Here is a 23,886-nt window from a genome sequence, read left to right as displayed (position 1 = left end):
GTGTTCCTAATAAATCAATGTACCCTGAAACAGGTGTATCCATATTTCAGCCTGAAATTTCTCAGCAGTCATCTTTTGCTGAGAAATGAATAGTTTTGTGTTTCAGTCTGGAAGATATCCTACTTGTGAATGTTGTATGTTTTTTAGTTTATGAAGAGAAGAAAGACAAAAAAAAACTGTTTACCAGTCAGGCTAATGACCCAAGAAGCAACATTTCACTGAAACCTCTGTACAGCTGCCACTGTTAATGCTCTACAGAAACAGTAATTTCTCTGTGTCTATTTTAAAAATGGAATCTCATGGAGCTTAGGGAATGAGCAATCCAGGAAGATGGAAAGAGATCTACAAAAGCGCAGGGAGAAGACTGGGGCAGCAGAAGTGTGACTGCTGCTGGGAAGACAGAGAACAACAAGGAAAAACAATAAATATTTCATAAACCAAACACAAAATATGCTTTTACTTACATTTTACTGCTCAAGATTTTTTCATAAAAATTCTATAAAATATTTTTGCATGAAATTTTTTTCCAGGGCTACTCAGGAAAATGAACCTGCTAAACAATTATTTTTTGCTAGTCTGTTGGGTTTTTTGTTTGTTAGTTTGACACATGTATGTTTTTAGTTTAACCTCTTATTTTTATATATATATATAATCCATCTGAAACTATCCCTTGCAAAATTAATTTCCAGTCTTCTCTAGGTGAGAAAAAAAACTGATTCAGTTAGCAGTTAGAGGTCAGACTAGCAATTGTGTTGACATTATTACCTTTATAGGAAAGATTTCTTTGCTTTCAAATCCCATTTGTTCTTTTTCCATTTCAGTAAAAGATCTTTTCTTTCTAACACACCTGCTGAATGAGGAGAAAATATGGTTCTTCATTCCCACTTCTCAGTAAGAAGTCCAAGTGGAACTGGGGAGAAAACCCTTCTCTCACGTCCTGAGGCTCAAAGTGTTTTTCACAGATGAACCCTGGGATTTGCTGCCAGGAAGTTCGCCTTTTTTACATGATTTGCTTTTCCTTTGTCATCTTATTGCTCTTTTTGGGCCAACAGGGTGGTGTAATATGGTCACCCTATTCATGCACCTGAAGAACCTAAAGTTAAGGGCCAACAGTTTTACCTCTGCATATATATTCCATTAGGAAAGAGAGTAGTATTCCACAAGGAGATCAAATCTCTTTCCATCAAATTTTGCTCTTTAATTTCAGGAAGGAACAGAGGGAAGAGGGGAAGAGGAAGAGGTAGGGAGGAGTGTCTGTATGGCTGACGTTGAGGGAGCAAGTAAAACCTTAGGTACAGTGGCCAGGATAAGGAGGAGCACTGGCTGTGAGTGTAAAGGAGTCATCACCCTTCCCAGATTTCTGTGGAAATTTGCATGGAAATGTGACTGGAGCAGTCCGAGTACACTTTAGGTTATCATTTGAATAAAATGGCACTCCAGAAGGATGTAAATAGCTACTCAGGGTGAAAGGGGCAGAACAAGCCAAGTCACAGGCTATAGCTTTCAGATAGTGAAAGTTAAGGCTTTTTTCTTTCTGAATCAGTCTTCGTGCTCAAACGCTCCCTTATATGAGTCATTCAGTAGCTATTTGGAGGCTTTCTTGATGTTGGGAAGATAAGAATATTTCATTTGGATTTTCATAAGCCTGTCATTAAGCTGTCAGTGCTTAGTGAAAAGGAATTGTTTCCTGGGGAACTGGTTGAGACAGGAGACTAAGACATCTCAGGAAAGCTTCTCTGACCAAAATAGTCATTAGGCTCCATGGAAATCTGTTGTCCAAAACCACAATTTGTTTTACTGAGAAACTAGATGTTTGCTTAAAGTACTAAGAAAAAATATATAGAAAAGTTGCATAACTTCATAAAACTCAGTGTTTTTAGAGATATTTTCACTTTTTTTTTTCTGCAGAGTTCTTTATATAGGTTGGAAACTTCATTTATGTCTGTCTGTAATGTCTAAGTTATTTTTGTTATTTTTGCCTGAACTGCAGAATAAATTGAACTGAGTTTGAATTTTATTTCTCTTTTAATAAGTGGTCATGAAAACTGCTTCTAAGGCCTGCACTGTGTATGCACTTGTTGATGGAGGCTAGCATATCATTTATAACAGGCAAAACAATACCAGTACAGCGAAGACACAGTAATATTCCTCTCCTCTCACTCCTTTTCTGTGTGTGGTCTTCTTCCTTGTCTTCTTTGAAGGAAAATTAATATGAAATGTAGTCATCATTGTATGATTAATCATTGATTAATAATTATGGAAATACAATCATATAGGTGAAAGAGGCAAGAGGGAGTTTCTAGGTGTCCTCTGGTCCACCTATTCTCTTGGTGTATCTCTTAATTTGTCTACAAGATTAAGGGAAACTGTGCTGAAAGCCTTGCTATAACCAAGGCAGAAGATACCTGTTGTTCTTTGTTCATGAAGCTGATCATCTCCATGTGGAAGGTGATCTGTTTGATCAGGCATGATTTGCTGGTGGTTGGCTCTTTCCAGTCACCTTCCTTCTCTTTATGTGCCTGCAGACAGCTTCCAAAAGTGTTTGTTTCATTGTCTTCCTGGCCACTGAGGTTAAAGTGGCTGGTCTGCATTTCCTTGTATGCTTCTTTTTGCCCATCCTGAAGGTGGTCTTGACATTTGCCTGTTTAGTGCGCACGTGTGATGGAAGTGCTAAGTCACAGCTTAAACTGGTGACTGAGCATTGGTATGAAGGCAGGGCCAACCTAGGAAGTGAACAGAAGGGGTGGAGCCAGGATAGGGTCTGTCCCTTCCCAGACCTAATTTAAGGGCTGTCAATGGAGGCAAGGGTATCTCTCTGGAGATCCTTGCATACTTTGCATACAATTCTGAGGATAAGCAGCTTCTTTCCCTATTTTTGTGCCCACTGCTGTTGTGTTTGATCAAATCCTCACAGGCTGCAGCCTGGGATCTTGCTGATCTGCTGTCATTATTGCGCTTTCCCTCATGTTATGCAATGACTACGCTTTCAGTGTTACTTTCCCCAAATTCTAGGCTGTCAATGTGCATAATCTACCCAAAACATTGGACTGCTCTCTCCTGATGGCATCAGTGAGCTTGATTCAGCCCCCTCGGAGGTATTGTTTCATGTATATATAGAAAATAGAGTTTCATGGAGCTGTGTAGTTCTGCGGTGCTTGTATCCCTTACACCATCTTCCTCCAACAGGGGTGATACTTTGTTCCCTGAGACACTGTCGTGGGAGACTGGCATGACTGGCACCTGGAATGCCTGCTAGCAGAATTTGCAAATTAAGACTGTAAATTTATATTTTCTGTAGTCTCAACAAAAATTTTGAATGTTTTCTCTACTAAAGTTATAATTTGCTATCCAAGTATCTACGTATCACCATTAGGATTCAATAATTAACAAGAAACAAACAAGCAAAAAAATAATGATGAAGCCTCCTTTTCTCAGTTCCAATTCACTAGAGTTGATATTTTTTGCAAATAACCTCAGTTATTCTCAAACTGGACAAACTGGATGTTGTTACATCCTCACATTTTTTGAAAGGTTGCCATTACACTGGAATGCAATATGGCGGTCATGTAAACAAAAAGAGAACAGAGAATGGAAAATAAGAAAACAAGAAAAAGAAAGAATTAAATAAAGAGACTTTCTTTAGTATATTGTCTAAAAATGTGCAATATAAAATATATTTTAAATATAGGAACATATGAAGTTGATCTGAAGAAGCTTGTAAAATGGAGAATTTTATCTGAACTTTAATTTGCAGGAAACCTTAATTGGATTTAAAGGCCTTCTGAAGCTTTTTATTTCAAAGTAAAGACTTTTTTATCCTAATCTCCTCATGCAGTTCTGCGTTTTGCTTTTGTGGCTGCACTAAATCAGAAGAACGGCTTGCTTAAAGCATCTTCTGCCCTAGACTTCTCCAGTTCCTGCAACTTGCCTGCCAGGAGAGAAGAAGCACTGCTCCAAGAAAGTGAGCAGTGGATTTTATGAGCAACCTAGCCAATTTTATTTTTTGCGTAGGCACTCCAAAAAAGTTAAAAGCTGATGGTAGGTAATAAAATGGAGTTCAGATATATGGTATAGTGGTCAGAGGGGGCGGGGGGGGAGGAGTAGGGATGAGGTAGAGGCAGATGCCAATCAGTAATCACTGGGCAGGAAAAGTGCCCAGGCAACTGAAAACAAGAAGTAAAGTGGAGATGAGCCCAAGCTAGTTTCATCTGTTTAGGCAAAAGCATAATGATGCCCTCCCATGAGGAAGGGTCATGATGCTGTCTATGTCTCATTTCTCTGTGGTAGCAGTCAGCAAATTAGAAAGTTTTAAGGAAAGCATAACTAAAAGATTTGGCTGGGAAAGATATATGAAGAAGAATTTCTTAGTAGAACGTGTATGAAGTAGTGATATGAGATAAAATGAGGAGGAGGAGGAATAAATAGGGATGATTTAAAATGTAACATTTCGTTCCCTCAGGGAATTCTGCAAACTTCAGTGCTTATATTGGTTTAAAACAAAAACATAATCTTAACCTTGTTGCAGAAGGAAGAGTTATGAAAAATGTTAATTTTTAAAAGGGTAGTTTTTTTTGTTTTGATTTTAAAAGACAAATTTGACATTGTTAAATTGTCTTCCAGTGCTTTTGGTGAGTGCTGAGAAGGGCAATTCAGAATTGCCCTTGCTGTGAGCTGGTGTCACTGCCTGAGCACTTCTGTCCTAGTTAATCACACTAATGTCTCTTCCTGTGCATAAAAAGAAATCCAGCAGAGTGGAAGTCCCAGCGTTTACCAGGATTATTAGCATGAGTGTGTGTCTCTTGGGAGATGTGTAGTCTATCAAGAGACTCAATTGACAGTGGTAATGGAAGTGCAAAGTGCTTAAGCTGTAGCTGTCATTTAGCATCATGGCAACAAAAGTGGTTGCAGAACAATGTTAAAATATACAAGATATAACCAGATGATCTCAGTTGATTCTGAATGACCGTGACTCCAAGAAAAACATCTTGTTTCATAATTTTTTTGGGAGGAAAAAGCTTGATTATTTACATAAAATAAGCAAAAACATATTGGTAAACTAATGCAAAAAAAGTGAGTGAAAATGACAAGTCACCTCCAAACTGACTTTCCCAAGTAAATGTAGTTTCAGAAAAGTTATTGTTTCGGCTGTGTTATGACATGTTGTAGTATTTGGTTTTGATATATAAAAAGCTGAGGAAGCTGTGTGTGTAGATAGAAAAAGAAATGTGAAACAGTTCACTGAAGCTTATTGAGATTGGGTTTTATAAAGAGAGAAGCAGGGCATTTATGCAACACTATAAAGTTCAGATTTAATTTGAGTAAGTTGTAAGGATCTCCACCGGAGCGTGTGCGCTCCATTCAGCCATCAGCTGTTACCCTGCAATTAATACTCCTGTGAAAGGAATATTTATTAATTTGGGGTGGTACTTCATTGGGGTAACATTTATATAATTTTGATAGAGAAAAGGCCTTCAAAGTAGCTTGTATGAATTTCCCTCTTCACTGGCAGTCTCTAAAACACATGCTCTATGAGTGACAATAATAGAAAACAATTAGTTTACTCCTGGTATCATATTGCAAATATATCAAATTCACATTTGATTATTATTTTCTTTAGCCTATGGACTAAAATGATTCCTAACATGAGATATTATGATGGATGCTGAATAATGAACTGCAGGCAGATTAGAATTTGTCCTTCAACATACAGTAGAACAATGTCCAGCCAAGTGTCCCATAGGAACCATGACACCTTCCTTGGTCTTTGAGCAACACCATCCTGCTCTTCACCACTGAGTAGCACGAACAGAAGATCCTGAGTAGAGACTTGGCCTTCTTTCTTTTTTGAGGTTGTTCATATTCTTGGTTTTGTTACTGGGCTGATTGGTTTTGCATTAAGATGGAGAACGGAAAGGAGCTGCAGCCTGAAATCTCTTCCACTTGATATGGAAAGTCTTCGTGGATAAGAACATGAAAACATTGTTTTACGTTATTTCAGTGAAAATGATGATATATTGAACTCTGGAATAGAGGGGCTCTTTTTCTTAGGCATAAGGAAAAGAGAACTAAATTGTCTCAATAGATTGTGTTCTGTGCATAGCAGTTCTGCTTATAGACAGAAACTTGAAATATAATATTGATTTCTGGTAAATGAGTAATCTTTCCATTCAGTTGCAAATTAACCAAAAATGTTAAACCTGTTGTGCAAAGAATAGGCTATACCTTCTATAAAGGGCTGTCAAATAAAAAATTGGTCATGTTGCCTCATCCTGGCTGTTATGTTGACTTGTCTGTAGTTGCAATTCTCCCATTATATGGTATGCTCTGATTGAGTGTGTCCATTGTATCTTGGAGACATTTCAATTAATAGTAAGTAATGGCTTTTCTGCTTCCTGCAAATGTTATGGCAAATAAGTGGAGAGGTTGGCTGGTCTCAGTTCTGTTCTCTGAAGTTTCGCCATGTTGCTGGAGAGTTTGGCTGACTTTCCTGACTTAACTAATTGCATGTGGATAAGCTTCTCCATGAGATGATATTTTTTTTTTCTATGTATGCCATTTTTCTACATACTTCCTCAGTATGTGATGCCAGACCTTCTATTCCTTGATGGACTGAGATGTTCCCTCCTAGTGATCCTCCACTGTTACTTCTGTTTTCATCTCCTCTGCTGAGTCTGTCTCAAAGAAGTGGCAAGTTAAGGCTGATGGTGACTTCTAGGGTTTTCGAGTTATTCCTTCTTGCTTGGTGGCCATGGAGGATCTGTTCCTATTATAAGCTTCCCAGTTTAGAAGACAACACTGGAGGTTGGACTGAAGTATAAGAAAGGAGAAATAAAAGGATGGCTTTGAAAAGGAATTTCAGAGCATTGGCAAAGCAGCATCAGGGAGACTGCAAGGTGGCTTGAAATTCTTCATTTGAGACTTCATGCAAATACCAGGGAAAGTTGTTTGTTACTGTTAGAACTGCTAAATTCTGAAATTGGGGTATTTCAATAATAAGAGGTAGATGAAATGCTCCTGCCAAGATGCTGGAGATTCAGTGGAAAGGATTTGGCAATAATATAGGATAAGCAAATTCTTGCTTTTCCCTCCTTGCTTTTTGCCTCTGCTTCTCCATCCAATTGCTGTCTAACATCACCCTCAGTGGTGTTAGCACAAGTCTTTGTCAGGGTGCTTTGTAAACCAGTTCAACTCACAACTTGAGTCCACAATAGTCTGGCCTGCACAAGTTGAAAGGGCAAGTTTTTTGTCTAAAAAAATAAATTAGTCCTAAAGCTGTTGCCAAAACCTCTGCAGTTAGCTATGGCATGATACCAGGAATTCAAGAAGATTAGTGATTATTTTCTCCTGTGAAAAGTAGTGTAGAACTGAAAAATGTTGCAATTAAGGTTTATAATGGGCTCAAAATATGCTTCACAGTTAAACTTCACATCTTGAAAATTTAAAAGAATCAATTTGCTATTAAAAAAATAATAATTCCTATGTGTAAAATTGATCTAACAGCTCAAATATGATCAAAGATAATCTTTGTGCTTTGTAGAGGTTAGTGGCTCTAGTACCTTTTGTGGAACTATTGACACCTGGGTAACTGTCAGGAGTTTGTCAACTCTCCATCCCACAGCCAGCTGGAGGACTGGCACTGCAAAAGTGCTTTTATTTGCTTTTTCTTCCAGTTCATCATTTGTCTTTTAGTTCAGTTTTCTCTTACCAATTTTCATTTTCTTAATTTCTGATTATGATCTGTTTGTTCTGTGAAATACTTACTTTCCCTCAGTCCTTGTAAATACTGGCCCTCTAACACGAATTTGGATCCTGGAGCTTTCTAAACTTCTTAAAAACAAACAAGCAAAAACCCACTAAAGAAGGCCTGACTGATTTGTAAGAAGCAGGTCATCCACTCTCTTTAGAAATGTTTTTTTGTGCTACTTTAGTTTTGAGTACAAAATATTACTATATTGCATTCAATCTTTTCAGTCTCTCAACTTATATGTGAAATGTCTGTCTTGATGATGGTAGCTTATTTATCGTATGTTGTTAAGAGAAGTTGTTGCAGAAAGTAATTTAAGGTTTTTTCAGCATTTATGTGTTTCAAGCTGAGGACAGAGCCTACGTGGAACTTAAGTGCATGCTGAAGATCTGGAGCCTAATAGAACTGACTTAAAATGCAATTTTTTTGTGTTTTTCTTGGTACAAATTAATTAACAGAAATCTGTTGAGAATGTTCTGAATCTCAAAATTAAAGTACGTGAAATAGAGAGATGTAATATAGGATGAGCCTGCTCTGGGTGTTTTAATGCAATGAAACTATAAACTAAGAAGCACATCACTAGTATTTCTGTTTCTGAATTACTAAAGCTTACTTGACATTTATAACCTGCCAGCTTTGTCTCCAAGATCATGTGGTTATATAAATGTCAAAAAGTGCATAATTTCCTGGAAAATACAATAAGAAATTCTATAAATAGGAATTGAATCATAATTCATTTTTTCTTGAATTATATGAATAAATCCTTCCATTTAGAATACTTAGTGGCACACTGTTTCTTTTGAGTTATTTGATCAAATGCTAATGCTTATGTAGTCATAACTATTTTACCTTGGAACATAATTTCTGATCTTTATGAGAGAGGAAAAGTTCCTAAAACAAAAAGAAATCAAGAAGTCACCAACACTCTGTACTTGTACCTAAGCTTGAGATCACTTGTGCGCATTCGCACAGCGTCTACTGCAGCATTTTATATTTTTAAAACGCAAGGAATTTGTGAATTCCAGTTATTTTGAGATACTGCATATGTAGTATGTTTTCTTACTAGCTTTCTAAAACATGATTAGCTACATCTGTGTTAGGAGAAGAGTGCTGAGGGAAAGCTGCTGCTTTGGATCAGACAGCTCTAAGGCCAAGCACATAGGTAGATGAGGACCTATGCAGAAAAAAATCTAGGAGCATGCCTGACTTCATCTGAAATACCGTGCGTGTCTTTGTTCATGTATTCCTGTAGCTCTCTGTACCACACCAAGATTTACTAGTATAACGTTCACAGCTTAGAGTGGTGTAGTGAGGGCAGAGGAATGTTAATTAGCTCAGGAGCCTAGAAACCTTGATTGCAAGCACTTTCCTGCTTGAGGGATGAGGACTGTTCTGATGAACCTTAGGCTGGCTCTACTTTTCCACAGGGATATGAATCTCATGTGCCATGGGAAGTTAACGCATATATCTAGTTTTCCACACGTATTTTTTATCAGATAAGTAAGATTTTAATTGTTAGTCATTGAAAAGAAAACAAAACAAAAGAATAAACTTTATTTAGAGCAGGAGGATATGAAATTCGAATGGAGAGCTTAAGGAGCAGAAGGTGGTTTGTGATGCAGGAAAATACATATACTAAATCAAACCTGGTACTGATTGCAACAAGTTTCTTCAAGTGTTTTAAAATAAGCTTAAAATGTTCTTGAACATTTAGAAGATCAGGAATCGTATTATCCTTGAATTAATTATTTTTCATTCCTTTCTTGCATTTCACAGAATCAGAGGAGTTGAAAGAGACCTCTGGAGATCAGCTAGTTCAACCTCCTGCTGAGTCAGATTCCCTAGAATACCTTGCACAGTTTCTGAAAGTATCCAGGCGGATTTTGAATTCTTCCACAGAAGACTCCACAACCTTTCTGGGCAGCTTGTTCCAGTGCTTTGTCACCCTCAAAGTAAATATTTTTTTCTCTCATGTTCAGATGAAACTTTTTGTGATACAGTTTGTGCCTATTGTCTCTTGTCCTGTCACTGGGCACTACCGAAAAGAGCCTGGTCCTGTCCACTTGACACCCACCTGTAGGTATTCAAAGCACACAGGAAGTCTAAGATGACATAAGTGCAGCCTGACCATCTTTTGTGTTGCTGCCCTTATGTTTTATTCAATACTGAATTTCTTTTCTAAATGTGCCTTGTCATCTCTCATCAGCTTCTCATCTAAATGTTGGAGAACAGGAGAGTAGAAGTCAGTCCCTATATATAGGAAAAGAAGAAAAAAAATTTCTCCGTGACAGTTTATGCCAACCAAAAAACATCATCTCATTGCATTTTCTTGTCTTTGTTTTGGAGAAATGTATTTGAAAGGCTCCCAGTACTCTAGAGCTCTCTGCTGCCTCATTATCCAGAGTTTCTGATGTTCTGAGCAGAGTTCCTTAATGCAGCTTTCAGTAACTCCGGGAGATTCTCTTTAGTTTTCACTTCCTGCACTTTCTCTTTTACCTGAAGAGTAAATGTTTGTGATACTTGAAGAACTGTGGGGAGAGAAATCTACAGAATGCACTGCCGATCTTTTATAGAAACCAAGTCATTAAATTTAAGGAGTACATTTGCCTTACGGTTTGTTAGAAAATATGGTTTCCAAATATTATTTTGATCTTTTAGTTTGATTTCTTCAACATATCATTATCAGTGCCTTTCAAGAGTCCATATTTTGAACAGTATATGAAAGGAGCAACTGTATGGTAAAAAAAGTAAAATAACTGTAGATAAGCACAAATAAACTTCAGATGGAAGCAGATCACTTTTTCTTTCTTTTTTTTTTTAATTCTTATTTACTTATGCATATGATACTAACGAAATTATAGTATCACAGCAATTATTTTGATGAAAGCTGTGTTACATAGATTGTTCTGAAGGTAACGTCTCCTGTTTATTTCCATGGAAATGACAACAGCTGCAAAGAGCACAATAACACTGTTTGATAGAGCAAAATCTCAGCTACAAAACACTATTTTTCAACATAGTCACCACCAGTAACTATGCATTTTTGCTGGCAGTGAACAAAAGCCTGCTTGCTGCTTTCATAAAAATCTGCACCAGTGAAAGTGACTCATTTTTGTTGTTGCCACTGCAGATATTCACCTCCCACCACCTTACTGTGCTCACATCCACTGCTTGGTCCCTGTAAACATTCAGCAAGCATCACTGAATGTCTGTGGATGCAGTTTTTTCTGCATGGAGGAATTCAGTTCCACACCTTTCTTTCATGTGCACTTCCATGTCAGATGCGATTTTGTCAGACGGTCCCCCTGTTGCCATCTGTTGCACAGCAACAGCGTGCAACAGAATATTGTTGGGAACATTCAACCACTGCTGCCATACCACCAACATTGTATCTGATTCTGTGGGCCAACATAATAAAATTAGAGGCATTACTTTCGGAGTAGCTCTTGTATTTTACAACATTTATGGTTTTTCTTGCTGTTGTGCTCTTTGTTTTATGAAATGGCATTCATTTCTTCTCCCTGCTGTAATATGATCTAAGCAATGTCAAAGAATGGAACACAACTCTCAAAAAGAGCAATAAGTGGCTGAGAATGTATCATTAACTAACGCATTAACAGTCACTGTGTATCTCTTTGCTTCTAGTTATGGGAGTAATGGAATGCAACTTCTTAGCTTCTCTGGGGTATTTCAGAGGTCATTAGTTAAAGTGTTTAAAACAGTTTATGAGTAAGTGTATTCATATAGCAAAAGAAGGAACTTGTAACAACGTAAGCAAGGGTTACACATGGCGGTGCTGTGTTCATAGTAACTGCTTGTTGTATTTCTGATTGATTTACACATAGAAATCCAGAAAAAATATTTCTATTACAGTAACTTCTTGGAGCCAGCCTTAATCAGAAATCTATTCTGATTGGTATCATTACACTTGCATAGTTCCCATCTCATAGAGATGAGAATGCAGCAAATCTACAGTCTCTGCTGGGTGTTTCAGAAAATGGCATCTGTCCCTCTATTTTTAAAAATGCATACCTAATACTTAGTGTTTACTGTTTAGTTTTATTTCTCTTTTCTTCTGTGATAGAAGAGGGAGAGATGTAATATTTAGGAGAGTCAGAAATCCGTAAAGTCCTCTTTTGAGGATCAGGAGGTAGTAAAACAAAGGATTGAGATAATTCCACATAGTAATGCTCTTTGCAGAAGGAACATGGCCAGATAAGTGTTCCACCAGTTAATCATATTTTTATTAATGAAACACTAAAAACACTGTCTCATCATAGGGCAATGAAGAATATTCAAATCTCTCAATTTCCCTGCAAAGCAGCTGTCATTTTGTTAGCTGGCATTGGTATCGAGCAAACCAAGATTTCAAAATGATAGTACAAGGTTTCTTCCTTCCCTGCCCACACCAGGATTATTTGCATTATATTTGACCTTTCACTTAAGTCCATTTTCCCATGTTTCTGAGAGATGGTGTCCAACAGCTGAAGAGCAATTAAACTCTCAGAAATGAAATAAAGATTTTATTTGGTATCAGGAGTGCATTCTGTTGAATTATGAAAGAGAGTGTGAAAATGTTCTCAATGAAACACTGGTAGTAGAATGAGTTCTGCTTGCTCACAGCAGTTTCAAGTAATGGAGGAACTGATGGATGAGGGAAGTAAGGTTTTTTTTATTTCCAATATGACCATGATTTCTGTTTTTTGTTGACATCTTAATAACTACACTGATGCACACATCATTAAGATATATCTTAAATTATTTTGTATTGACTTTCTACATACAAATCTTATGGACTGGCAGTGGCTAAGCTGTCAGATGCCAGGAAATGTGTGGTCTCAACTCATTTCCTACAGAACTTGTGCCCACTCAACAAAAGTCTGCCTTCTCTGCAAACTGTACTCGGGTCCCATGTTAGCCAGCAAGCCTACTGGCAAATCCCATTAGAGGACACTGATTTTCCAAGGTATGCTAGGAGACCTGTGTATGTCGATTTACATTTTTTTTCAGCTATTGGTCTTCTGCTAGTTGTAAGGAAATATGTATATTTTTTGTGGATGAGGATTTTATTTCATCAGTTTTGAAGGTAGGTAGAATATCACCCATGAGTTTTTTGGCTCAGTGCGTTTAGAGATCACAGTTACTCTAACTTTAAGCTTTATTAGAATTTCTGGACCTACCACACACCTGAAGGTCTCTTGAATATGTACGTGTGGTTAATTATAAGCTGAAGGCCTATTGGTAGGAGGTGAATAGGAAGTCCTACATTAACAGACTTACTGAGACGTTAATCACTGAAAGACCTACAGTCTATTCTCTTTGCTGCTGTCATGCATTGAAACATTTTTCTTATTTTCTGGAAAGAAGCTACACTTTGCACTGCCTTCCCCCTTTCTATTGGTAGCAGCATTCAAGATATCTTAACGCCTACCCAAGTTCAGCAGGCTTACTTTAGTTTTCCATTCCAACCAAATAATCTTTTACTGTCTGTTGAGAATTCTAGCCTATTTTAGAGCTATGTATTAACACACACTGCTTGTTTTCATATGGCTAGTGAAGCTTTTAGGTTTAAACTAGCTGGGCTTCTGCATTTTCTCTTTTCAGAAAAGTGAGACCACCTCTCTTGTGCTGCCTGCATGCTGCATTTGTTGATCCCAAGAAAAATCTTCCCATCTCTTGGGTTGACACTTAACTGTCAGAAGGTACAGGGATGAGCCAAGTAGTCCCACTGTTCACTTGAAGCCCCTAGGACTTACAGCCCCTGGTCCTAAGCCATCCTACATGGGAACAGTAGAGGCAGTCAGCTATGCCTCATAATTTCATGCTTCTCTTGTCTTGCTAGAAGCAATAGTTCCAAGGATTAAAGAGGTCAGGAGTGTGCTTGCATCCCCACAGGGACAGTCAGATAAAAAAGGGAATTTAATCTACCCAGTATGGTAAGTTTTAAGGAGTGGCAGAAACACCACTGGATCTCTTTGAAATGATTTATATCTCACTGTTTTTTGTCATAAGAAATTGGATGTTTTATCCTTTTCATGTATTTTACATTCTACGTTATCTTTGTGTTGCCTTTCCTCACTCTCTCTCCAGAAGCAGGCAAGCTCCATACTGGTGTCTCATCTGCCCTTCTCACACTGCACACATGAGTCCTTGTGAAAGGCTGGCTAGTTTCTCCTTGCTTTGGTTTCTGTGCGTTTCTATAGGGAAAATAAGATACTTGTCAACTAGTGGCATTTGTTCCATGAAAATAACACGCAGCATCATCCTGCCATGCTGGGAAACAGTTGCAGCTCTGCTGAAGTAGCTGCCTCAGTATGGACATGTATGCTGTCTGTGTGAGGTTGTTTTAGTGCCCAGGACTGTGGCAGCAAAGGTGTCTTGCACTGTAGTTGAGATTCAGATAGTGCCACAATTGCTCCTCCTGTGCTGAGGCAGGACCTGCTGCAAAGCTTGTCACTGTACACCAGTTTTCTGGCTTGCCAGCTTAATGCTGTGCATTGAGGGGTGTAAACTTCTTTGTGGACTCTTTTGGTTGTGTTTTTTTCTCTGTTCCCAAAGGTCCCGATCCTGCCTTGCTGCCTGAAGACTTTCACCTGACAGGAGAGTTTTGTATATCAGAAGAACAGATACGTTCTGTCTGATTTCAGTAGCTGGATGGAATAAACAGGACCAGTTCACTTGTCTGGTGGATTGCAAGGTGCCATCAAATGCTCTAAGCGTGGGCAGTAGAGAAGAGTGAGAGAAGCAAGAAATTTTTAAAAAATAATTTTGTTTAGCCTAATGAGTTTTGATGCACCAATGAGGTTAAAGATGTGCAAATGAAACTCTGGTACTTGTCTTCTATGTTTCATTATGGAAAGATCATTTGATTATGCTATCTTTAGTTTTGAAAACAGATATATATACTGTATCATGAAATCATTAGTATAGGTTCTCATGTTTATCTAGTTATGCTTTTAGGAAGACTGTAACTGGAGGAATCAGTAGGTTGGAAAGATGCCTCATTTCAGATAGGACTTTGCTCCATAGGATTTGGTGTGCAGATGTTCAACTCATTACTATTTCTGTTGCTTCTGTGCACACACACTCCTTGAACTGTATTGATTTGCTTCATGCAATTTTTGTGTATCATTAATGTTGGAAAAAAACTGTTGTCCAAGTATCTACCTCCACTGTCCACCAAAGTTAAAAGGTCAGGTTGTAATGAACCACTACACTTAGGATGATTTATTTGCTGATGATTTGCTAACAAGAAATTATACATAGATGTTCTCAGGCAAAGCACCCGCATTAGAAAGAATTAATTTATTGTGATGATGCGCTTAGTTTGTGGAGTCTCTGTTACACATCCTGGGGGGAAAAAAAACAGTTACATGAAGATACAGTGTTCAGGCATCTCCAGTATTGAGTCTATTTTAAGCTCATAAAGCAGTAATAGGTTGAGGAAGCAAGCTTATGACATTGAAATATTCTGTAACTACTTTATACTGATACTTCTGACCTCAGCTGTATAAGTTTGCTGAAACAACAGAAGAATCTTCATTTCTCTGCATGCTCCAGGATAGCTATAAATCCTCTAGAATCTAATTAAAGAAAACTGTCTTATATGTGATTGGACATTTGCATCGAAGATTATCAATTTATATTTAGAAATGGCTAAATATTTCTTTTGTCTAAGGAAATCTTGCTGTCTATATTTTTATTTAAAGCTGGTTCATTATATCTTACGTTAAAAAAAAAAAAAATCATATGGATATTCTGACCCTCTTGTTTACAGAAATTACATCCCTAGGTAAAGTTGTGAAAGTACATTGGGTATGAGAAAACTCATCTAAACTAGACTAAATAGAAAGAGATGCCAGAGAGACCATTTGTGGATCTAGACATGTTAACACACATTCAGTCCTTTATGCTTGCACTGACCTAGATCTCTCTCCTTTTTTTTTTCTTTCCTTTTTGTTTTGTGCTCTTAAATTGAAATGGCAAATATCTCAATAGATCAGCTTTTGAAATCGCCACTGTCTAGCTGAGTAGGGTATAGAAATCTTAGTAATTGTGCATACTGTAATGAGACATTAACTTGCCCTAATGTACTCATCCCTCACTGCTTGTGCTCCATTTTACCATCTCTTCTTGACATCCTGCAGTCACAGACATGCTTTGAGCAGTAGTAGTAACAGCAGCGAGGGAGGTTCAGATATGCATTCATCTTCCCTTTGCTGTGGCTTTGGTAACGATCTAACTTCTGGCATTACACCATTGTAATGCAGATTTGGCATCAAACTATGTGGAATGTGGGGACAGTGTATTAGTTTTCTTAAATATCAGCTCTGTTTCATCTGCTTGGGGGAAAAAATCTTTGCTTTATGCTTCTGTTAAGGATGCTTCTTCTGCAGGAGCAAAGTATTGGGTTGGTAGGACTTCCACTTTTTGTATTGCTTGCCTGTGCTTTGGCATATGCCCCTGGCACAAGACCATGGCTTTGTTTGTAATGCAGTGCTGTAGATTATCCTTTATGTCTGATCTAGAGAAGACTGTCACAGGCATCTGTATCAGAGCTTTACTCTTAAAGCAGCTTTTGTACTTGTGTCAGTAGAGATGCTCAGCATTATCCCTGACTGGATGTCCAAAAGGTGGCTTTTTTTCAGAATACAATTGGAGATGAGTCAGAAGCAGTGAGACATGGACTGCTTTAAAGATGCTATGTTCAGTAATTCACATGATACCAGTGATTACTTTCCTGCTCAGATTAGCACCTAAACTGTTAGAGTTGTCTGTAATTAAACATTTGAATTGGACTTTAGGAAGTCTGTGTGTGGGCTTTTCTTTTTTTCAATGGCTTTCTCATCTCCAGCCAGTTTTGGAAGAAATAGGAATTTCCTGGCTCTGAAATAGTCTTCCTCTTCCTTCAGCTCCATAGGGCTCAGCTGGAACTCCTGACCATCGTTCAGTCTTCTGACAGTTTTCTATTAGCAGATGTTTAATTCTTTTCTGCTCAATTGGGTGGGGCATTGATAATACTTGGTTTTGAATTATTATTTTTTTCCCCAGAAATGAAGTATGATCTTCTACAGAAAACATAGTTTTTCTTTATTTGATTGATTAAAAAAAAAAAAAACATCAAAAAGGAATGTATACGGTTCTTTGTACTTCAAAATTGATATCTAAATGTTCAGCAGGCATTACTTGAATCACGTCTTTTAACACTAAAAATCCTCAAGTTTCTTGTGATTTTTGTTACTTCTCCATTTTCTTCATAAAGACCAGATGATATCCATTAAAGTAGAAAAGAATAAATTCCATTATGAAATCACTTTTTAAAATACATTTTTAAAAATCAGAAAATATAAAATTAGACAATATTCCCTTAGTTGAAAGGAAAGCATTATAGCAGTTTCTGCAATGGAATATCCTGGATATAACCCGGGGTCTGCTCTTGAATTTGGGAACTATTAATAACCTTTTAAAATTTGTTAGGAATGTGGAGATTCAGGGATCTGTCTGAAAACAGTGGTTTGCAGCATTTTTCCTTTTATTTGTCATGATCACAAAACATCAATTTGATTCAATCAGTTAAACATATGTACAATGCTTTTTGAAGATATTTAACATGGAATCAACTGTGTGCAAGATTATTGTATTTTTTCTAAATTTAGCTGAAGATACGGAAAAAGAAGTGGAGGATACATAAATCTGATCCCATGATAAGCAAATACCATGACATTTCTCATGTCTTTTTGCTATGGATGAGGCCTAGAGCAACCTAATCCCACAGTGAAACTGGCTGTGCTAAATATGTGCTGCTTGACTTCAACTGTTTTATTATAGAAATAGAAAGTGTATGAATTCTTACTTTTTCTTCTAACCCTGGAGGATTAGGCAATAACGAAGAGAAAGAGCAGATTGCTTTAGGAATTCATTTTGATGATGTTTGGTACTTCCTTTGCCACCACTTCAAAATGATTTTGAAGATTTTTTCCTGCATTTTTGAAGAGATGGTCTTAAATTACATGAGGACTGCAAGAAATACTTAAGGAAATCTGGCTGCAGATGTGATTTTAGGGGCATTTTAGAGGCAGTGTTATTATTTTTTCTTCTATTATTCTTCTAGAAGGCACCTAGTGTCTGGCCAAAACAAATAGAACCCCACTTGGTTATCTCAGAGAACACAAATGAAACAACAAAATAAGTTTATTTTCATATTCAGAACTCTAAACAACTATTTTAGCAGGAGCCTGCAATCATAATGCAAAGCAGTGACATAATTGTAATACAATTTGGAAATGTTCTAAACTACTGAAGAGTGGAAAAAAGTAACTACTGCTAAATATTGTGGTAATCTTCAAATCTGCCATGCAGAGCACTTTATAAATGTACCATTTTTGTCTAGCAGAATATTAGGTGAAGCTAAGTAGGATGTAATCTTCTGAAAGTCAGTTCAAAGTAAGAATCCACTCACTGGGAATGGTCTAAATGCTTCTTTTTGTTTCCTTATATTCAGAAGATTTCTTATGGCTTTTAGTGACTGAGGACTTCTGCCATTAATATGTCTGCTTTGCCAGGCACCTACCGTACTCTTAAGCATTTTGTCATTTTCATCTTCATCCAGTTGAACTAACACACAGTCTTTCACACACTTCTAGGTTCTGCAAATTTGTCTTCCAGCATTACTCAGTTTTCCCCAACCAGAATGAGATGTGACATTTTATTATAAATTAATTAAGTATCTAATAGTTTAACCTGTTTGTCCAAATTCCCATGTGGCCAGGTCTTAGATAAGAGCAGGTTTATAATAGGCCTGGACAAGCCTGCTAGATTCATTTAAGCTGTGATGTAGGTCATATCTGAAAGTAGGCTAATACCTGAATTCACGGAGCCAGAATACCCACAGATATTAATTTTTAAAATAGTGTCCTTCAGATGTTTTTCTGCTTGACCTACTTTCTCAAATTATATGATACACTTGATGATTTGTTATAGATTTCTTTCAAAATAAATTTGGGTGTTTCATTTGTTGATAGGTACTGCAGTTCCTGATAGCACTGAGATCTTTCTCACATGTATCTTGCAGATTGTAGCCCTCGTTGATGTGCCTGGATTGTAGTCCATTAGAAATATGCATTTAGTGTTTCCATGTAGCATTACAGTTACTGTGAATACTGGCAGGGTGGTCAGATCTGGGTAGGTACATCAGTGCATCAGGTGGAGATGTAGATAATGACAGTAAGTACCAAAGCTTCTGAGTCATTTTTCACTGTCAGGAGTGATAATGCCTTTGAGATCACAGTCCAGTTAAGCATCTTCCTGAGCTGTTACACTGAACAATGTACATCTTACAGGGGTTGTTCTACGGACAGTTCTGTTCAAGTGCAGGTTGGAAGGGGCTTTGGACAACCTGGTCTGGTGGGAGGTACCATTGCCTATAGCAGGGGGGTTGGAACTAGATTCTCTTGAAGGTCTCCTCCAACCCAAACAATTCTATGACTTAATGATTCTATTCTGTAAGTTATCTGTTTTACTGTCTTTATGTGGTTTCCTTTCTGTCAGAAATGCAGAAGAGTTGATGATACAAGGAATCTTAGCAGAAAGCAAAAATGCAGCAGATGATAAATTCTGTTTCTGTGTATTTGAAAGGATTTGAGGGAGAACTGGATATTTTCATGGCTTTTGAGCACTTGAGCTCTTTTTGTTTCAAAATTTGTAGGTTTAGTAGCTTTGTTTCAAAGGAATTTTTTTATATTTTTTCAATTTATTTGTATTTTATGTGAACCTTTCCCTTGTAATCGAAGCGTCTTGAGCATGCTGTCAATTCTGCAGCACTTCAAAGATGTGTGGGGTGGTTCCACCCATTAGCCTGACAGAGAGAGGGTTTCTCTAGCAAGACTAATTTTAGCCTCATTCGTCATTTTATAGCGTTCAGAATGTCTGGGGACATGCCGGCCTGAAAATATTGTATCTAAATAAAATACTTAACTGGGACACTTCATGTGGGAGTCTAGTCATGCCAGCTCCTTTGTATAGTCAGTGGAAAGGGCGAAGGATCTCCAGAGGTAATTTCAAGCAACTTCAATTCTTTGTGGATTATCAAGAAAGCAAATGACATCCATGCTCCTTAGAGTTACATGGGATTAATTTTGGCCTTCACATCCAACAAAACAAGTGGTGACCGACACATGGTTCTTGCAGTCTTGCAGAGCAAGTAATTGTGCTGTATATTCCAAGAAAAAGTTTTTACCATGGATATATTCCAAGCCAAGACCATTGAAAAAAAACTGAGGATGTTGGAAAGTGATGGCTGGCAAGAAATGAAACTGCTTGGCACAGTGGAGTAGCAGTGGAAAAACAGCATTTGAGCTCACATTATTTGTAAGGAGGTCTGTTTCTGCTTTGTCCTGAAAGGACAAGTGCATATATTTGGCTTCCATTTCATAGCGTGTAAGTGCTCTTTAGCGTTGTAGTTAAGCATCTTCTGCGAGAAGTCGTGACCAGAACAAGCCATGTTCTAATTTGTGAGCTCTGAGTGCAGCTGTAGTATAATATAAAGGCTGAACTTAAGATCTGTAAACTTCCCAGATTAGTTGTTTGTGTGTGTATATTCTGTTCATGACAACATCTTGAAAAAGAAAATTGATTTTAAAATTACCTTTGACTGATCTAAGATGAGCTGCTGTAGCTGATAGAGTGGAAAAAGTTCTTGCAGTGTAGTTCCTTAATGACTGATCGGTCTAATCTGAAAAGCCTTAAAGCCTTGTTTCTGTATCTTCTCAGGTACCTCCTGCAGGAAGCTAAAGGAAGAACAGAAGTAGGAAGCACCATGTCTTCAGTCTCAGCTTATTACAATGGAAAGACTGTACTTATCACAGGAGCTACAGGTTTCATGGGCAAAGTGCTGGTGGAAAAGCTTCTGCGCTCCAGCCCTGATGTAAAAGCAGTTTATATACTGGTAAGACCAAAAGCTGGACAGTCAATGCAAGAGAGAGTGGCCAACATGTTGAAATGCAAGGTAAGCTTCTACATTTTATTCAATAATTTAGACTGAAATTCATTTAAGTTGAGTAAAGCAGGTGTGCATTCTACTGAGGAACAAATACCATCTTCTACTATAACCTGTGTATATTTTTGTTGTGTCTGAAAAAAAGAAAAAAACATAAACGTGCACAAATGAACCTACATCTGTATCAGTTTGATAGTTGATTTTACACTGTAGTGATGTAATTCTTTTTCTTCCTTTTTTTGCATTGCTGTCTGTTGAGAATGATGTTTTTCAAAACATGCTACATTAGCGAATGTCTCGTTAAGAAAAGCAGCATTTTGTTTTCATGAATTCTTAGTTCCCCACTATCAAAGCTTAACATTCAAAATCTAGAATTCAAACATAAAACTAAGTGTGAATACATCAAACCCTATTCCTTGTACTTATTAGTTAAACTTATTTCATAAGACAAGGCCTAAGGACAACATGTGCTGTGCTGTGCTTTGCTGCAGTTCTGTATAGGACATCTGTCATCTTCTGATGTCAGCTACAGTTTCATCTCACTTAGAAAATGGTAAAATACTGTCACATTTGAAAAAAATGTTTTCCAAATTCACATGCAGTAGAATGCATGGGCTAAGTCAGCCCTGTGAGATGAAGAATAGACATATATGACTTCCACCGGTGCATCATGTTTCAACTGATCTTTTAGCTTGCCACCCCAATGAGAAGAGCCACATCTCTCCTGTTAAAAGGATGTTAAAGCCTTTTGTTGCATCAAATGTAAAGATTTGTTAAGGAGATACTGGTAGACCTAGTATCTTACTCTAGCTCTTCTGCATCTTATGCCAGTGGGAAGGTCTTGAACTTGTTCAGACTCCTCCAGCTGTGATAATGATAGTGATAAATAGTGATAAATGCCAGAATATTAGCTAATGCTTCCTGCTGGTGAGAATTTGTACACAGACCATGTGAAATGAGAAGATGGAACAGACCTAGCTTTAGTAGGCAAGAAATTGGTTGGAGATAATCCAAGACAGGCCAACATATCTTTAGAGCACTGGTCAGAAACACTCAGCAGGACTTTACCGGAAAAGTATTCCTACTTCTAGTGGAGTTAGATCAGGTGTATCGATACTAAGAGACAAGTAAAGCTGAGAGACGACTTTTATTTTTTTCTTTTCATTGTTTTGAGGCATCCAAACAGTCAGCTAGAAAAACCTTAAATATACTCAACAACAGAGTTTAATTTTTGTGTATGTTTTTTCAGCAGACAGCAGACTTTAGCATTCATGAGTGCTCTTAAAGGAAACCATCATACTGGTTGCTTTTTGCAAGTCTGTCAAACACAGTTTCTCATTACCTGTCCTTTTCAATGAATATTTTTCAGCTGCTTATACAACTTTTGTCACTGACAATAGGAATAGTGTGAGTTCTCATCATTAAAGAACAAAATCCCAAATTTGACATGGTTGTGTAATTTTTTTTTCATTTTGATGGTTTGTTTTGTTTTGTTTTTGTTTTGTTTTTGTTTGTTTGTTTGTTTTTAACCAGTAAGAAAATGAGGAACCAAGCTATTTTTCAGGATTTCTAGAAGCTGAGTTTGCGTATTCTTTATAAATACAGTCTTATTTTTTCAGTTTGTCAGCACATCTTCATGTTGGTAGCTTTAGGTGAAGTTCTTCAGTAGCTCTTTTATTGTAACAGCTGTAAGAGACGTACCCTTTTTTTCCTATTGCATATCAGTATTTTTAGTCATATCAACAGAAAACAGGACTTGACAGCCTCTTTTGAAACTTTGCCTGATTGTTTCATTGATTTTCGAATGAGTAGAAGGAGGAGGCAAGTGTCTAAGCTGGGTTTCCACGGTCTTTAAAAGAAAAAACTCTAGGAGTATGAGCACAATTCATCCAGGTCCTCTAAGAAAGAGGACATACTTTGATGCTGTTCTTTTAAAAATTAAACAATAAGATAACAACTGGGATTTGTGAGAAAGCATCTATCTCCTATTGAAGAAAGACCCAGAGAACCAAAATGTTGAGGTTTTACTTTTCCTCTGCATACCTAGTTATTATGTCTTTTGCAGATAAATCTTACTACACAAGGCCTTGCACCAAAATCATGTGATTATTCAAGAGTTTAAGCCCTGAATAGTTTCTAAAAGAGTACCTTTTTACTTTTATTGCTATAACTCTATTGTCTGTTATAGATATAAAGGCACACTGCATGGTAGTAAGACTGTTATACATAATTAATGCATGAACAGACCACAGCTAAGCAGAATGGTATGTGAATGTTGTAGTGTAAGCTACAACAACAGAAACAACAGCTTCTTTTAGCAGACTTTGATTCATTTTATGGGTGCGTACTTCAAACAGATGCCTCTCACATAGCAAAATTTGAAACCCTTGTTCTGAATTGGTCAGCTTTGCTATACAGAGCACCAAAGAGCAGTGATAAGGGTAGAGTATTGTGGGATAGCCTCCAGAATAATTTTCCTTTGCCCATGGGATAGGAAGGAGAACAGTGTTTCTTAGAGAAAATGTGCAGAAATGTATGTATGTACACAAGCATGTCACTTGTCAAAATAGAAGGCTAAGAAAACAAATAGGCTCAGGTACTGAAAAATGTTACTTTAATGGTAATAATTAGTGGAGAGCAGTTTTAAAATGAATAATCAAACAATCTTGACATCGTACTCGCCATTTACAGGTTTTGTTGGCATTCTCCAGTTTGGGGAACCTCCAGGCTACGTGTAAACTCAAACTATAAGAAAGGCTGATCCCAAGTATGCATGCAATATTTGCATTTTTGCATTTGCATATTTTCTTATTAAGAATGTATATATGTGAGTATACACAGGCAAATTTAGAATAAAATACTTTCCCTTCCTTATTTTCCTTATTCAAAAAGGGGGAATTATGCTTGACCAAGCTGGCAGTCTTCTATGATGTCATGATATGCTGGGTACATGAGGTGAGAGCAGTGGATATTGTGTTCTGATGTTGTTCCTGATCCCTCTTCATGTTCAGATAAGCAGGGGTGCTTGGAGGGGGTGCCTGACATTCCATGGGAGCAATTACTGGGCTGTGCACTACTCTGTGCTTCAAGAAATGCCATGTCTGTATGACGCAGAGCACAGCTTGTACACACATACAAAAAACAACAT

At 37.4% G+C, this 23,886-nt stretch overlaps 1 protein-coding gene across 2 annotated transcripts in view; it reads left to right on the top strand.

Moving 5' to 3' along the window:
- Positions 1 to 23,886, top strand: part of FAR2 (fatty acyl-CoA reductase 2) — a 114,397-nt gene that overhangs the window by 4,405 nt on the left and 86,106 nt on the right. The window contains exons 3-4 of one of the 2 annotated variants that reach the window (XM_010716344.3): positions 9,521 to 9,696; positions 20,513 to 20,747. In XM_010716344.3, the coding sequence (XP_010714646.1) occupies positions 20,559 to 20,747 (189 nt within the window). In that variant the 5' untranslated portion in view covers positions 9,521 to 9,696; positions 20,513 to 20,558. The remainder of the gene's footprint in view (positions 1 to 9,520; positions 9,697 to 20,512; positions 20,748 to 23,886) is intronic. The other variant, XM_003202566.4, reaches the window with a different exon arrangement.

The sequence above is a fragment of the Meleagris gallopavo genome, chromosome 1 (assembly GCF_000146605.3).
Source record: "Meleagris gallopavo isolate NT-WF06-2002-E0010 breed Aviagen turkey brand Nicholas breeding stock chromosome 1, Turkey_5.1, whole genome shotgun sequence".
Taxonomy (NCBI): domain Eukaryota; kingdom Metazoa; phylum Chordata; class Aves; order Galliformes; family Phasianidae; genus Meleagris; species Meleagris gallopavo.
The sequence above is the reverse complement of the archived record's forward strand: the minus strand, read 5'-3'. Positions and strand labels throughout refer to the sequence as shown.